General features: G+C 38.9%; 1 protein-coding gene across 1 annotated transcript in view; it reads left to right on the top strand.

The window, feature by feature from the left end:
* LOC107209769 (transcription initiation factor TFIID subunit 4-like) overlaps positions 1 to 15,192 on the top strand; it is a gene marked incomplete at its 5' end in the record, with an annotated part of 144,735 nt that overhangs the window by 97,723 nt on the left and 31,820 nt on the right. Inside the window, one exon of the mRNA XM_015639796.2 lies at positions 1,371 to 1,493. Within this exon, the coding sequence (XP_015495282.2) occupies positions 1,371 to 1,493 (123 nt within the window). The remainder of the gene's footprint in view (positions 1 to 1,370; positions 1,494 to 15,192) is intronic.

Genomic DNA, 15,192 nt, shown 5'->3' with positions numbered 1-15,192 from the left:
ACTCACAGCTCACTGGCCCCAGTTCCTTGGTGCTGCCCTGCAGGAGCTCTCTGGCACCTCCAGCCCTCCCCAGCTGTGCCTGTGCTGGGCCCTGGAGCAGCCCCTGGAGCCTGGGACACTCGTGGTGACCAAAGGTGCCCAGGCACAGGGCTTGGTCCCAAGGGCACTGACTGCTAAATGAACACATTGAGGCTGCACTGAACGGGAGGTGTGAGGTGGATCTCCTTTTTCTGGGCAGAGCTGGGTGGAGAAAACAGATCCCACACGGGCACTTTATTGCTTAAAGTTCCTTTCCTTTTGACATTGGGTGAGATACTTCAGGCCCTGCTTGCAGATCATGTGTAGGTAATGGCTGAGCCACTTCTACCTCTGCTTGTAACTTCAGTTCCATTTCAATGAAGAATTTGTGATTATCCTGTATCCTACAATGTTTTTATTATCACCACTGAATTTCTTGAGGTGTTTTTTGTGCACTGCTGCTGAAGGGGGGACAAGAGTGACATCAGTGGGATTGGAAAGCAAACACCTCTCAGTTTATTTATAGATTGTGCAAACCCAAAGTTTTGAGATTAATACAAATTATTGCTAAGAGCTATGAATGCTTTTATCTAATTAAAATAATATACTGTGTTGCCTAATCAATTATTCTTGTGTGGTATTGATCAGAATATTTATTAAAATATTAGTGTTCCTGGGAATATGACACTTATCTTTAACACTGAAATGATTATACATATTTACAGTGAATATGCAGTCTTACCTCTTTGCTGTCCAGAGCATTTTCTCCTGGTTTCTGTAGTGTGCTACATTGTTACATAATACAGCTGGCAGCTGCTTCAAACTAGTCAAATATATTCTTACCTAAAGCCTAAGCCCAGAAAGCACTTGTAAATTCAGTTTGTAAAGGTTTTATGTACCTTTGGCTAGCATTTAGATAGAGATATTTTATTAATTTAGATTTTTTTTTTTAAGAAAACATCAAGCATGTTTAAAATATTCAAAATAAATACAAGATAAAAATTGAGGGTTTTTTTTAAAGATTTGAATTGATATTTACGTTTTTTATATCAGTCTTAAACTGGAGATGTGTAGTTAATATATAGTGCTTGCTAAGACAGTTTTTAATGAAAAGAATGGTGGTTTTGGAAACAGTTGAGATATTTGGAAGCAGAAATCTTGTGAAAAGACACGAGAACTTGGGTATCTTCATTATTCCTCTATGGCCAGGCTGCTAAAATAGTACCGAGAGCAGTAAAATACTCTCAGGGATTGCCTATGTGTGACTGTAGCTGATGCTCACAGGTCTGAAGATAACTTTTTGATATGGCAACAGAACAGAAACTAAAGAGAGTTCTTTCCCTGTGTGACAGATGCAGCAGCAAGAGCTTGCCCAGATGAGGCAGAGGGATGCCAACCTGACGGCTCTGGCAGCCATCGGTCCCCGCAAGAAACGGAAGCTGGATGCACCTGGGCTGCTCACCATCGGAGGAGAGGTATGTGTGTACCAGGCTGAGGGAAATCCCTCCTGCACAACCTCGGGGGAACAGCTGGAGCTGCTCCTGCTGCTGCTGTCAGGGAGCTGTGGCATTTGGAAATGCACATCGGCACCAGGAGCCCAGCTTATCTTGCCACGGTTAAAACGACATCTCCTTTTAGTTGTATTTTCAAGTGTGAACTTTCAGCAGATAATTAAAGAATATTTTAAAAATATATTTAAAAGAATATTTTTAAATGTGAAGTGTAGGTTTTAAACTGTTCACTGCTTTTATATCTGTTTTCTCCTCTGCATAATCTGAAAAAACCCAAAAAGAGTAGGGAATGAAGAAGTATGTTAAAAACCGTAACTGTAGTCTTGCTTACAGTTTGAACCATGAGCTTGTAGTAATACCATGGATTTATGATAAAAATGTGTATAAACTTCTTCCAGAACGACAAGGTGTCCCCCACCACTGCAAAGATGAGTTTATAATCATGCTAAAATCTAATTTCCATAAGAATACCATGCTCTTGAAATAGGATTGGATTCTTTAGCATGATTCTCCTGTTAATTTAAGTGCACAAGTAGCTGTGCTACACAATAAATGTAAAATTGAAAGCCTGATCTGTATTAGGCGAGGTGGAGAGCCAGGGTGATGTGGTCCCACTGCTGTGGGTGGCTGTGTAAGAGCACTGTGTGGTTTAGTACAGATTCACTTGGGCTGCTTTTCCTTCTGCTGAGTCTGCCCACGCAGTGGAGTCAGAGGAATTCTCCCTATTACATGCCTGTTCTGAGGAAAATGCAAACATTTTGTTTTGAATAACTAAACTAACAGTTTTGGCTCAGACATTTGACTGTCTAAATGCCAGGCATTTCCAAAGGCCTTTTTGTTTCCCATTTTGGATAGCTTTTATCTGACTTCTCTCTCTTTTCGTGTGCTAAGATTAGTGCTAGGGAATTAGCTGAGCTAGGAACAGAAGTGGATCTTGTTTATACTCTAAAATTGACTTAGGACTTCAGATACGTAGGAGGTGCTCCCATTTCTGGTAAAATTTGTTTCAGACTGAGGGAGTTCCCCAGGTTTTGTGTTGTCCTTTTATTCTCTTCCTTTCAATCTCCCTTCTTCAGTGAAGAATTCTATTCTCCTTCACATGCAGCTGTACCAAATCTTACAGCAATAGGCCCAAAGAAGCTTTCATTAGAAGCTCAACTGGGTGTTCATAGCTTTGGCTTTCCCTCATTTAAAAATAATTTGAACCTTCTAATAATACATGGACCCCTTCAGATGGACATGGACCCTTCACCAAAGTAATATTTTCTTCTAAGGAACAGAATTTAATTTTTATTATCTGTTGTCTCTTTAAAAAAAAGAAATATTTTGTAAATATTCATAATTTGATGAACAAAATTGGGATCAACTTCAGTGAGTGAAGCACTTTAATCAGAGGTCCATATCTGAATGGATTATGATGAACAGCTTCCCTCTCCAGAAGCTCCTCCTCCTTCTCTTGCTATAATGCTTCAAGGAAAAAGAAAGGTCTGGGGCAAATTCCAAAGGCTTCTGGATATTTTTTTGCTTCCTTTTTCTGCTCTCCTAGCCCAAATTTTGCTGAACAACTGTATTGTTCAATTGGCAAACTATCCTTGAAGTTTTTGCCGGTCCATGGATTTCCCGGAGCCATGAATTGTGTGCCAGTTCAGATGGATTTGCTGCCATCCCTCTCCTCCTAGCTCCTAACCATCCTGGCCAGCTCATATAGATGGCTGGCTGGAAGCTGATTTCCAGGTCTTGGAAACTGGATCTGCATTATTCAATGTCTTTTGTAGGGAATAGGACCTAAAGTGCTGTAGAGGCTGTGTCACACAGCTTGGCTCCTAGAAACTCCCTTTCTGCTATTCTTCTGAGCTTATTAGGGCTGCTGTGCAGAAATAAACTCAACTCCTCCAAAATGTTTCACTGTAAAAAGGTACTGGGATTTTGTATTATTTGTTTAGGACTGACTGATAGCTTTCCTTTGGGTTTCTGGAGATTATAAACATCATTAGGATTCTGTGTTCTGTGGTACCAGCACCCCCTTAGCCCAATTCCACCTTCAAATATCCAACCTCCTCCATGGTCTATGACATGCTGATTTCTCCCAGCAATTTCTAAGCTGCTTAAAGCCCTTGCTACTGATAATCTCTGCTTGCAAGGTCTGACTTGGCCAGAGTTTTTTTGGCCTGCCCTTTTTTCTTGATCAAAATACCCAGTTTTTGAACGGTTGCTAGTCTCCTCACTAATGTTTTTGACTTACTGTCTATTTTTGTTGTAGCTGGGACCCTGCATGTTTACTGATCCAAAGAGATGTCATTTATACATCCCACCCTGGCATGTTCCTTTTTCTTTTTCCCCCTTTTCTGAACTTGTTTGACAATGCATTGGCCATTTTTCAGTGAACAGTGCTGTGGGTTTCAGTCCAGCTTCTTGGTTTAACAGGAATACCAACAATTTATTTTTGGAAATTGGATCTCTTTAATAATACCCTTTTTATCTGAGCAGGAGGTTGATTTAGGAGTAGTGATGGATGTTCTCCTTAAGAAGTTGATGGTAAAGATTAGTATTTCCTTATTTACACAAAGGGACATAGCTCTTCTACAGCTCTTGGAAATGTGAAAGAGCTTGTATTAATAACTGTAAGTATTTTTTACCAGCAGTTTGAGAGCTTTTTCTTTAAACTTGTTCTCTGTCTCACATTGCCAGAGCTCATCTGAACTTCTTTGCTTGTTTTCATGCCATAGCTAAACAGACTTTTTTTTTTTTTTTAATGGCAGGATTATTATAAATTATCAAGACCAGGCCCATCAATTGTCTTTCCTGGACAAGTACAGATATTTATTTTTTTACTGCTTTTACTTGGGGACATGGAAAATCAGCAGTTTTGGAGTGAGGTTATTTTTACATGTTTTTTTTGTTTAGTTTTTTTAAAAATTTTGCTTCTACATGCAACCATATAAAAAATGCCTTTCCAAAACATGGGAGAAATATTTTGTAAAACAGTGGATGAGCAGGGTCTTGGTGTCCCCAAATAGCACTGCCAGCAAGTGAGTGGCTGGTTTCAGACCATGAATACAAAGTGGCCTGGGCTAATGGCACTGTGAGCCCTATCCCAGGCCCTGCATTCCTGCCCCTTCCCTTTGCTTGGCCCTGGCTCTGGCACCCTGGGCTGACCCATCTCCATTCAATAAATAGGAAGAAGACTGATCTAACAAGAGTAAAAAGTGAATAGTTGCAGCTTTGCTGGTTGGAGTAGTTTGGCCTAGAGCCCAGTGAACACTGGAAAAGGAACTTACAGCCAGCCAGAGACAGCAAATGTGAGATCACCTGCACTTCATTCGCTTCCTTTTTAGTACCTTTCGTGTCTGCTGGTATTTTAGATGATCTGCTAGAAACACAGCTGCCTCTGTAGCAGCCAGCAGCTCATCAGTAATTCAGCCTGCTCATTATTATAATGGGGTTTAGATCAAGAGTGAAGGAGAAGAGGTAAAGAGAAGCGAGATACCTTTGGATGGATTCAGCTACTCTGCCAGGCAGAGTTGAAATTACTGCAGTTGTGGAATTTTTTAGGGGTTTTCCATTTCTTTAGTAATACTAGACAAAAATTCTTGGAAAACATATTTTAAAGTCACAGCTTTTTGGAATTTAGCATGTGATTATCAAGTTAGGTATCTAAGGATCCTGGCCCATGTGGTGTTTAGCAGCAGAGCTGCCCAGGTGTGATGGGTGCTGTGGTCCTGTGATGCTCATGTGGCACTCAGTGGTGGCTGACACAAACATTCAGGACAGCAAGAACTGAAACTCTTCACTTGGCATCCCTAAACACCTCTAATGTCAGATTAAATAAAAGGTTTGCATTGCTTTTGTTGCTTTTTGTTTGATTTTTAATATACACAGTTCACATTTTCAGTGTGGTTTTTTTTTTCTTGAATTCTAAGGCTTTTAAAAGTCAGAATTAAAATTTTGTTTTGTTTATGAAATAGATATTTCCATGTAATTGTAAGAGTTAAAGCTTTTAAAAAAGGATTAGCCATTGCAAGACTAGGTCAGATAGCTTTACAAGCTAAATATTTAAGTACTGCTAAGGTGGCATGAATGCAGAATTGGCATATTTTCAAGTCTCTCATTTCTTATTATGGAATTAAAGCGTAGAGGTTAAATACAAGTATTTTTCTGTATTTAATAATAATAATAATACTAAGATTATTTGGCTTTTCATCAAGACCTATGGCTAGTATCCCAAAATGCATAAATACAGAGTATATGTTTGAAATATCTGAGGGTATAATTTGTTTAAATATCAAGTGAAAACCCTCTCCTGGTACTTGCTGGCACAGATGGTTTTTGAATACTGAGCTTCCAAAGGCAGCTTCAGGGCTAGTTCAGTGAATCACCGCTTATTGAAGACAGTCATTTTAGGGATAAGAAAAAGCCCTCTTCCTCACACAGCAGAAGAGCAGTCATCTTAAGAATATTCAGCAAACTATCCCAAATACCATCTTTCAAAATGTGCAGGACCATATGTTGGGCCAGTGCTCAAGGGAGATCTGATACTCTTGTGTGTTTTCTCATCCATTATATTCCAGCCATTATATTAGTCAGGAAAGATAATATTCTTGCATACCTGGAAAGTCCCAAAACTAACAGTTAAAACAGAGATGTTTTGTGTAGAGGAAAGCTAATTGCTGAAGTGATTGTGAGATGTATTTTGGGCACGAGGCACCACATTTTTTAATTAAATTAATCTTTCAGATGGTATAATTTGAGTATTTTAAAGCTGTTTTCATGTTTAGGTTTTGTCCAAAACATGATTAAAATTCTGGTTTAAGACTTGGAAATCTGTGTTGTACCAGAGGCAGACACAGAGAAGTTACTATTAGGTTTTTATACTTTTAGTAACTCCTGATTTCTAAGTGGAAATGTAAGGATGGATTCAGGGTTAAGTGGGGAGCACTTGGGTGTGTGCTATAGTTGGAAAAAAGTACTTTTAACTGCAATCTCTTTTTGGTTATGCAATACTGAACGTGGTTCATTTCACCATTTCAGCTGACATTCTCACTTCATGCTTGGGTTATCCATGGACATTTCAGCAACACCTGCAATTATTCCTCAAATCCATTGTCAATATTTTCACAATATTAAGAAGAAATCAGGATACTAGGTAATTTTCTCTTTGGAATTGGTTAGACATGAGCTGCCTCTTGGGAAACTTGGCCTTGTTTTCTTCCTTTCTCACCTTTTTAAACCATAAGAGATGAGTAGTGTGTCCTGCAGAAGTCTCTGTTACAGGAGGGTTGTACCTTGGCTTCTGTCCAAAGTTTCTACTCAGTGAATACCACCCACTTTAGAAGGTCATGAATCAGCCAATATATGAGGCATAACTGGTCCTGACAGATCCAAAAGAACTGGAACCAAGGGATAGTCTTTTATTTTGGGGAAAACCACCAATCATCAGCATTGCTGTTCTCTGAGCAAATCTTCAGGCAGTTCCCTCACCTTTCTGGAACTAAAGTTTATTTTATGGCATCCACTTTCAAAAATCCTTGGAACAACTTGTTCAACAACTCAAGTCTCAGCTTGGTCTTCCTGCTGGCTCTTGATGAATTACTGCTTGTTTAAAGTGGTCAAGATATGTTTAGAAAGCACTGGAATCTAAAGCCCCATCACACTGGTTAAACTTGAGTTATATGAAAGAGATACAATGGAGCAGAACACATTTTGCAAGCATTTATGGATCAAGAAGTTAAAGTTTGCTTTTTGTGCTTTTAAAGCCTGTAGATTAGGAGCAGAGCAGGAAGAATTTTTATGGTTTGTTGTATCATTACCTTTTCAAGCACTCTTTGCTCCATGTCTCACTGATATGATAAAATGCAGTGTTCTCTCAGACCTGTTTTGGTGCAGGATGATGGCTGCTGACAGTTATGATTTCATTTGAGGTATCCCAAAACTATCACTTAAATTTATGGGTTTGAATTTTCAAGGAGACACAAGAAAGGAGTCTGTCCTCACTTTTTTATTTTAAATGGAATTACATGTATACTACTTTATAAATCTTTGAAAATCTCACGTTTGGCTTCAACTTCTCTTTTACTTCTGTTTTGTTTTACTTCCTGTTTTCAAAATCAAATATTAAAATAATTCACCATAAACATGTTGATATCTATTTAAAAAGCAGTATTTTGGAACACTCTATAGATGTTATTGTAATTAATAATTACACCTTTTTTCCTTATTCTTAAATGAATGAGATTTTAATTTAAAATTGAATTTAAAAATCAATTCCCCCAGCAATGAGTTTTCATTTTTAAAAATTTAATTCAAACTGTGTTTAAGTCCATGATGATCACAAACTGGGTTTTTTTAGAATTCTGGTTTTATTTTGTGAAACAAAGCTTATAAACATTACTCTAATGCTTCTTACAGACTTAGCAGCAAAACAAAGAAGAGACTGAAGATGATGGATAATGTGATGTTTACATTGATGATTAATAATTGTAACTGGGAGTGAATGTATAGAAATACATATCCATGCCTGTTGCAAACAGGCAAGAATACAGACAGTGAGTCAGGAGGCAGTAGAACATTTTTGCATGGATCTCAGTTCACAGGAGGAAGAAGCCAGGCAGCAATGCAAGAAAATAGCAAGTGGGCTCTGTGCCAGGAAAAACATTCTTTTTTACTAGTAGAACAGGTTTGCATGCTGTGTGTATTCCTTTGATCTGTGGAACACAAAATATTCTGACAGAGGTTCAATGATATTAATAATTTTTCCTTATTGGCCAAGACAAATTTGATTTTTACTTCATTTGGAGATGGAAGTTGGTCCCACCTGACTGCATGATGTTGATGTAGCATGTAGGAGAAGACCATGAGAACATTTTTTTTCTCTGCTTCTCCAAGGTTTCTACTGCATTCTTACTTAAATAGTGTTTTGTTCTTTTTTTTTTTTTTTTTTTTATAGAAATATAAATCCTCCTCCTTGGTTACAAAAAAAATAACTACATTTTTTTAATAGAAAATTTTATTGATATGGTAATAATAAATGCAATTGTTTTATTTATGGATACATTGTAAATCTAGTGTGTGCAGCTTATTAGCATGGAAAATGAGAACTTGGCACAAAGACTTCTGAGTAGCTAAGAGTTCATCCATTATTTGTCAATCCCTGTGGACCTCCCCTGCTATTCCTGGGAAGGTTGTGTTTTTCTTGCAAAAGGAGCTACCTTAAGGATGTGTGGGACAGAGGGTATGTGAATTTGCATTTTGGGGTTGTTTTTGGAGTTGGTTTTGGGTTGAGTTTTTCTGCATTTTCAGTTGTCTCTGTCTCCCTGATTTTCAGACACTGAAGGGTGGAATCTATTTTGTAGTCTGTGTTTTTCTGATGCTTATAATTACAGATTTTTTTTTAAACTTCTGGATAAGTAGAAACTTAGCCAGAAAACTGGTAAGACTGAGAGAAAGCATGGAAGGGTCTAGCACAGGGTTTGTCCATTGTCTTTAGGAGGTAAAGCCCAAGATGCTGTGACAGTTTTAAATGTCACTGAAAATAAACCTGACCAGAAAATTTTCAAGGTGTACATGGAAAGATTCATACCCATATCTTAAGGTGGCAATGTTTCACATTTAAGTAATTCTTCCCTAGAGCAGTTAGATGAATCATCAAATAGATTCATTTCCTTCTGCTTCGATCCTATTCAGTGCTACGCAAATTTTGTGGAATAATCTTTTTCCTTTTTGTCTAATACCTTTTTTACTGAAGTTAAGGTTTGGAAGGAGTCTAAAGAACTTAAAATGTATTAAGATGCACATTTTTAGATCTTTTTTCAGACAATTCTTTTATAGGCAGTCAAGTAAAGTGTTGGTCCTAGAGTGAGTGACAATTAGTTATTTAACATTTTTAGTTTACCCTGGGCCTTTGGGCAAACAGTCTTGAACTTCAAGGAAATCTGGTTGCCAGCTTCTAAAGTAAACACCCTACTTAGAAGTGTTGAACAGAATTTTTGTTACTTTACCTGCTGTCAGTTGCAGAACCAAACATTGTCCAAGCCGTGTGGTGGGAATTAAACTCCAAATAAACCACTCCACTTCACCCTTCCAGTGAGAGATGGACAAAGGCACAGGCTGTGGGGTGAGAGAACAATTTGCTAAATACAAACAGCAGTGGCATAGGAAATGCAGAGGAACAGAAGAATTTCGATAGGAAAAGGGCACAAAAGAGCAGGAGATTTACACACAAGGGGAGTTCCCCACCCCGGCCCAGCTCCGTGTGGTGAGGCCCAGACCAGAGCTGTTCCTGTGGCTCAGCCATGACACACAGGTATTCCTGGGACACAAACAAGGTGGTGGAGCTCCTGCAGCCTCATTTTCTGTCCCTGAGGCAGCAGAGGCAGTGATGGACACGGCCATGAAGAGCTGGATTGTGCAGTGTGGCCGGCAGGGCTCTCCTCAGCTCCCTTCACCGCTCGGAGCTGCACCAGGCCCCGGCTGTGTCCTGCAGGAGGACACACCACACCATCCCACAGCTTCCCTGGGGGAGAAACTCAACACAACACCACAATTCTGCTGTAAGGCCACGTTTTCTTCCCCCCAAAGCCACATCCCAAGTGATGATGTGGGTGGGATAGAATAGCAATGGCCGTGGCCCCCTCTGCTTCAGCACTGTGCATTAATTCAAAAATTTACACTTTTTTATCAGCACACCACATTCAGCTGGTGCAACAGACCACAGCTGAATGTGGTCTGTTGATAAAAAAAGTATGAGTTCTTGAATTAAAAAGAAAACAAAACAAAAGCCTGACAGATAAACATTTCATTCAGAGCTTGCTGTCATATGTGTTCAAAAAATTATCCTTTCATTTTCAGTACTCTAGCTGAAAACAAGCTTAGTGTATAAGAAAAAGAAATAAAAGCAGGCCTGTCATGGTTTCTTTTTACCATGTGCAAGTCTTCCAAGATTTCACTGCAAGTCAGACTGTTTTTCTGAGTGTTTAATGTGTGCATATCCTATGTATATCTGTGCACAACATTTAAAGGCAGGTCCCTATTGCAGGTTTCATAAGTGATGTCATCATGAAATAACACAATATCAGTGGTTTGTGGTGCAGGCAGATTTATTTTGACCAACTTTGCTGTTCAAGGAACACGATGCATTTGAATCCCTGTGATTTATTCCAAATTGCAAGAGTATTTTGAGCAAATACTTGTTTAATTTGGAAAGGAACGCTCACCTTTTTTTTCACATGTGTTGACCAGTCTCCTACTGTCCACACTCCTCCTTCAGAATTTGGCTGAAATTTGCCACCCATAAAATTCAAAGGTGGAGCTCAAATATTTAAATTTTGAGCTGAAACGAGCTTTTCAGCTTTGTTAAAAACTATTCACAGATAATGGAACAATGTGCTTTGCACATCCTTCCTTTGTGGGAGTGATGGCAAAGTGGGTCTTGTTTGGCCACATTCATGAGAAGTTGAGCTTGGAGCTCCAAACCTGCAAGGACATGTGCACATGCTTAACTTTAAGCAGAGGGGTGAGTTTGTTTGAAGTCAATAATGTGCCTCGTGTAGAACATTAATTACCTGCAATAAGCTTTTGTTGGAGCGCTGTGTTCCTGTCAATCTCCCTGCTTTTCCCACTGCATGAGCTGGGCTTTGCTAAATCCCTGACTGGTTCTGGTGTAGGAAAACACTTTATTTTCTGTATTTCCTTCTATAGTGAAACCAGGGTTTTCTTTGTAGAAATTGTAATATTGTGTGCTTTTGGAAAGCCTCATGCTATCTGACCACGGAGGTCTTTGGGACTGATCAGTGTATGTTAAATGCAGTTTTATGAAGTTTTCCAATGTGTCTGGAATATTACAGGCAGCATTTTGCTTTCAAAGAAATAATGCAGTAAAAATAGCTAATAGTGGGATCTTCATCTTGGTGTTCCTTTTGTTGCATACTCTGTTCTAGTGAATGACGAGGAAAAAAAGGGGGTTTTTGTTTTTGTTTTGCCTGGAGTCAAACAGGAGCATGCTGGTTAAAGGGATTCTGTGGGGGCTGGAGAAGGCCTGAGGGAACTCGGAGAGACATCTACCACCAGCAGCTTGTCTGTTCTAGCTAATTATAGCTGGGGTACTGTTTACTTTAGTGGTGTTCTCCTTATTTATTAGTTACTTGGTTACTGCTTGCCTTCAAGTTACAGGCTGGCAGCCAATTCCTGCAGGGGAGGTGCAATAGGGAGGGAAGGGCATCAGGCAGAACTGCAGCTCCCCAACCTTGGCAAGATTTCTGACACTGGTGGAGTTTGGGGTTTTTTTAATACTGGCAACCCAAGAGACGGTCAAAAAGAGAAGCAGAGAAGTTAAAAAATAGCAACAACTTAAGGAAATTTTTTACTGTCTAGAAGGACTGTAGTGATAAAATTATTATGTCTCCATGACTTGTAAGTCAGACTTGGGTTCTTCCCCTCCTCTCCTTCTGTCTTTGGAGAAAAATCTCGCTTTTTTGGACTATATGAAGTTATAGTGATTTGCATAAAATTAGTCTTTATAGCTTTTTAACCTGTATGAGTTCATGGGATTCTGGAGTTAGTTTCATGGCATAGTTTTGCTAACGAGTTACAGATCACTTTTCCAAGTATGACTGGAAATACACACAGATATTTCAGTGTTAACTAAAACTAAGTTAAATTGTTACAAAACTTGGATATGGAAACCATAGGTCACTTAGGTGTCTCAGTCCTTAAGTCAGACTTCAGGGCCATTGAACCACTTTGGGAATTCTTACCCTACCTCACCCTCCAGCTTTTCTGGTGAGTTTTGAGCTGGCCTGTGGATGAGGTGTCTGAAGGAGGTAGTGCAGGAGACTTATTTTCACTGGCTTTCGTTATTTTGTTTGTAATACTCTTGGTATAATAATTATTTTAACAAGTAAAAGGGCAAAGAACAGCAGTGCTGTATGGGAAGGAAAATGAGGAGAATGATGAGGTTTTCTGCAGCTGTGTTTGAGAAGGTAGAAGGTATCATAAATAGTGATTTCTGTGCTATAGAAGCATGAAAATACAGTTGGCCCATACTATAGTTTTAGCAAGAAGAGGGATAATTATCTAATCTTTTTGAGCATGACACTCTCTTGCAAAGACAGGAGCCTAGCAAGAACTGAACTGCTGCATGATGCACCAATTACTGAACAATTTAGAGGAAGCTCTGCCAGGAGAATGAGCAAAAGTTCATAAAAAAAGGCAAACTTTCTATCTCCAAAGGAGAAGGTAAGGAATACAAGGAGCACAACAGGTTAAACAGCCTTGGCAAAGAAGTGAGTACCCCTAGGCAGACCAGCATCTCTAATCAGTGGTAGTGGTATGAGCTCTGAGGGGAGGGAAGTTCAGGCTGGGGCTCTCATGTAACATTAAAAAGGACAAGCAGTCTGTCAGGGGAAACAGTCATTGGTGTGGGATTTCTTCTCTTGATCAAAAAGACAGCAGCACTGCAGCCTGCTTTATCTATAGGGGACGTGTTGGCAGAGGGCATTTTTTTCCCAGGCCATATCACTGGCCTGTGATACATTTTTCCTAATCCATAAAAGAAGCCACACCTGCATTTCTCTCTTTTGCAGGCTTTGTTAATCCCTTGGTTTTCTCTTTTTGTTTTCATTTTTATACTGTTACAGTTTTTTAAAAAGCAACTTTAAGAGCTATCTTTACAAAGAGAAAAATGAGGTATACCTAATGGACTTGAAAGATGTGTCTAGTGCTTGTCTCCAAAGCCAAAACTACTTTTCTCATCTCTATAAGTAATTTTTATGAATAGCATTCAGTTTCAGTACCTTAAAGCTCAATTAAAGGAAGGAAAGGGAAATAAAGTGCACTCTGCACAAGCTTGCCTCCTGCCCCTGAACACCATTGACAGCCATAGGTGTGTTGCATTTTGGTAAAACTTACGTTGCCACAAAATTCTTTTAGCAAAACTTTTTATCTTCAGCTATGTAGCTGCAGTGAGATGGGATAAATTTGATGCTGTTGGTGAGTGGCTTTTACCTTACTAAGTAACAGAACAATGAAGAACTGCAGGTACTGTTCCCTGGTGTTGTTGGCAGCTGTGCAGGTAGTCAAAGTAATTTTCCAGTGATGTTGAGAGCAAGCATACATCAAGATTTCAAGTATTCTTTTCATACTATTTCTTATGTAACTTAGAACCAATATGGAAGGGTTGCTGGAAGAAAATTAGAAGGTAGGTTTTCTCTCTCTAAAGAAATAAATAAATATTGCATCTTTGGAAGTATTTGACATCTTGTCTTATGTCTTGATGAGAATCCAGAAGAAGAATTATTGTATTTACTTCAGGAAGTACTGTGAGCCTGAATCTTTAATTAGTTTTTTAATATTGTGGAATGTTCCATATTTTAAAGAGCTTAACTACTGGGACATGTTCTTTGTCTTCTCCTGGTTGAGGACAAGAAGCAGTACAGCAGGTGATTTGATTCCACCACAGATTTTCAGTTTTGAGTGTCCAAATCACTTAAACAATAGTGCATTGTTTTAGGAAATTCCTTGTGAAGAGCATCTGGAGTAAAGTCTCAAAGTACAGGCTGGAGTCAACTGTTTGTCCTGACTCTGGTCTCTCCATAATCAAATCTGGATGTGCACATTGTGTATTTCAGTGTGATGTTTGCCCAGTCTGCAGCCCTAAGTTAGGAAATTACAAATGTTTAATGAGCATTTTAATGGTTTTCAGTTGATATTGTTGATAGGTACTGAAAGCTCCAATGTTCCAAATGTCTTCAGAATCCTCAACCTTGCTCTATTTTGTGCCCCATGAGTAGACAGTATTCACGCAGAGTATTTATTTTAGCTATAGTGATTAATATGTCAGTTTGACCTGTTGGGGTTTCTTTTCTACAGTGCCATATATAAAAAAATGTAATGTAATCCATAATTCAGCTTGTGCAGCCTGTGTTGGGCTGTAAATCCTGGTTGGTCTGCAGTCAAATGCATTTCTTATATTAGCTCTACTGGGATACAAGATTTTGTGGGCTTCATACAACTTCTAAAAAGTTATATATTGCCTTTTATCCTGGTGGTGATGAAGACCAATTACTTTTTAACATAATTTTCTATATTTCTGCCCTTACTCTCTAGGTATTATATACTGCTGTGGTAAGTTTATTAAGTTGTACTGAGTATGTGGGTGGGAGATAGGATACCAAAGCTGTGTTTCTTCTTGAGTAACTGTTTTTCCAACTACAGGTTCTACAAAATTCGATTTTTGTTTGTCCTATTTAAATAATGAATTTAATGTAAGCTTTCTAATTTCAGAATATTTTTTAATGAAGCAGTATTATCTGTAACTTCTGAGTTATTTAATTAGTGCATATACTGAGAATCACTGTTTTTTAAATTAAACGTGCAATCCTATAAACCTTAACAGTAGTTACAGTTTTTTAGAGTTTCAGGGGGGTAGTTTTTTAGAGTTTCAGGGGGGTATTTTTATCTCCAGCATTTAACTGGTTTGTGTAAGTAGCTCCTTTATGAAAACTTGATTTGTGCTGAATGTCTGATACAACTTTTCTCCAGAGCAAAACCTGAGAGCAGCTCATGAGTAGCTTTGCCATCCCTGTGCCCTCTCCCTGCTGGGATGGGTGCCCCATCAGGCACCCTGACCCTCTCCCTGCTGGGATGGGTGTCCCATTAATCCCCTGACCCT

Source organism: Parus major, chromosome 11 (assembly GCF_001522545.3).
Source record: "Parus major isolate Abel chromosome 11, Parus_major1.1, whole genome shotgun sequence".
NCBI classification, from domain to species: domain Eukaryota; kingdom Metazoa; phylum Chordata; class Aves; order Passeriformes; family Paridae; genus Parus; species Parus major.
This window is presented reverse-complemented; position numbering and strand designations above follow the sequence as displayed.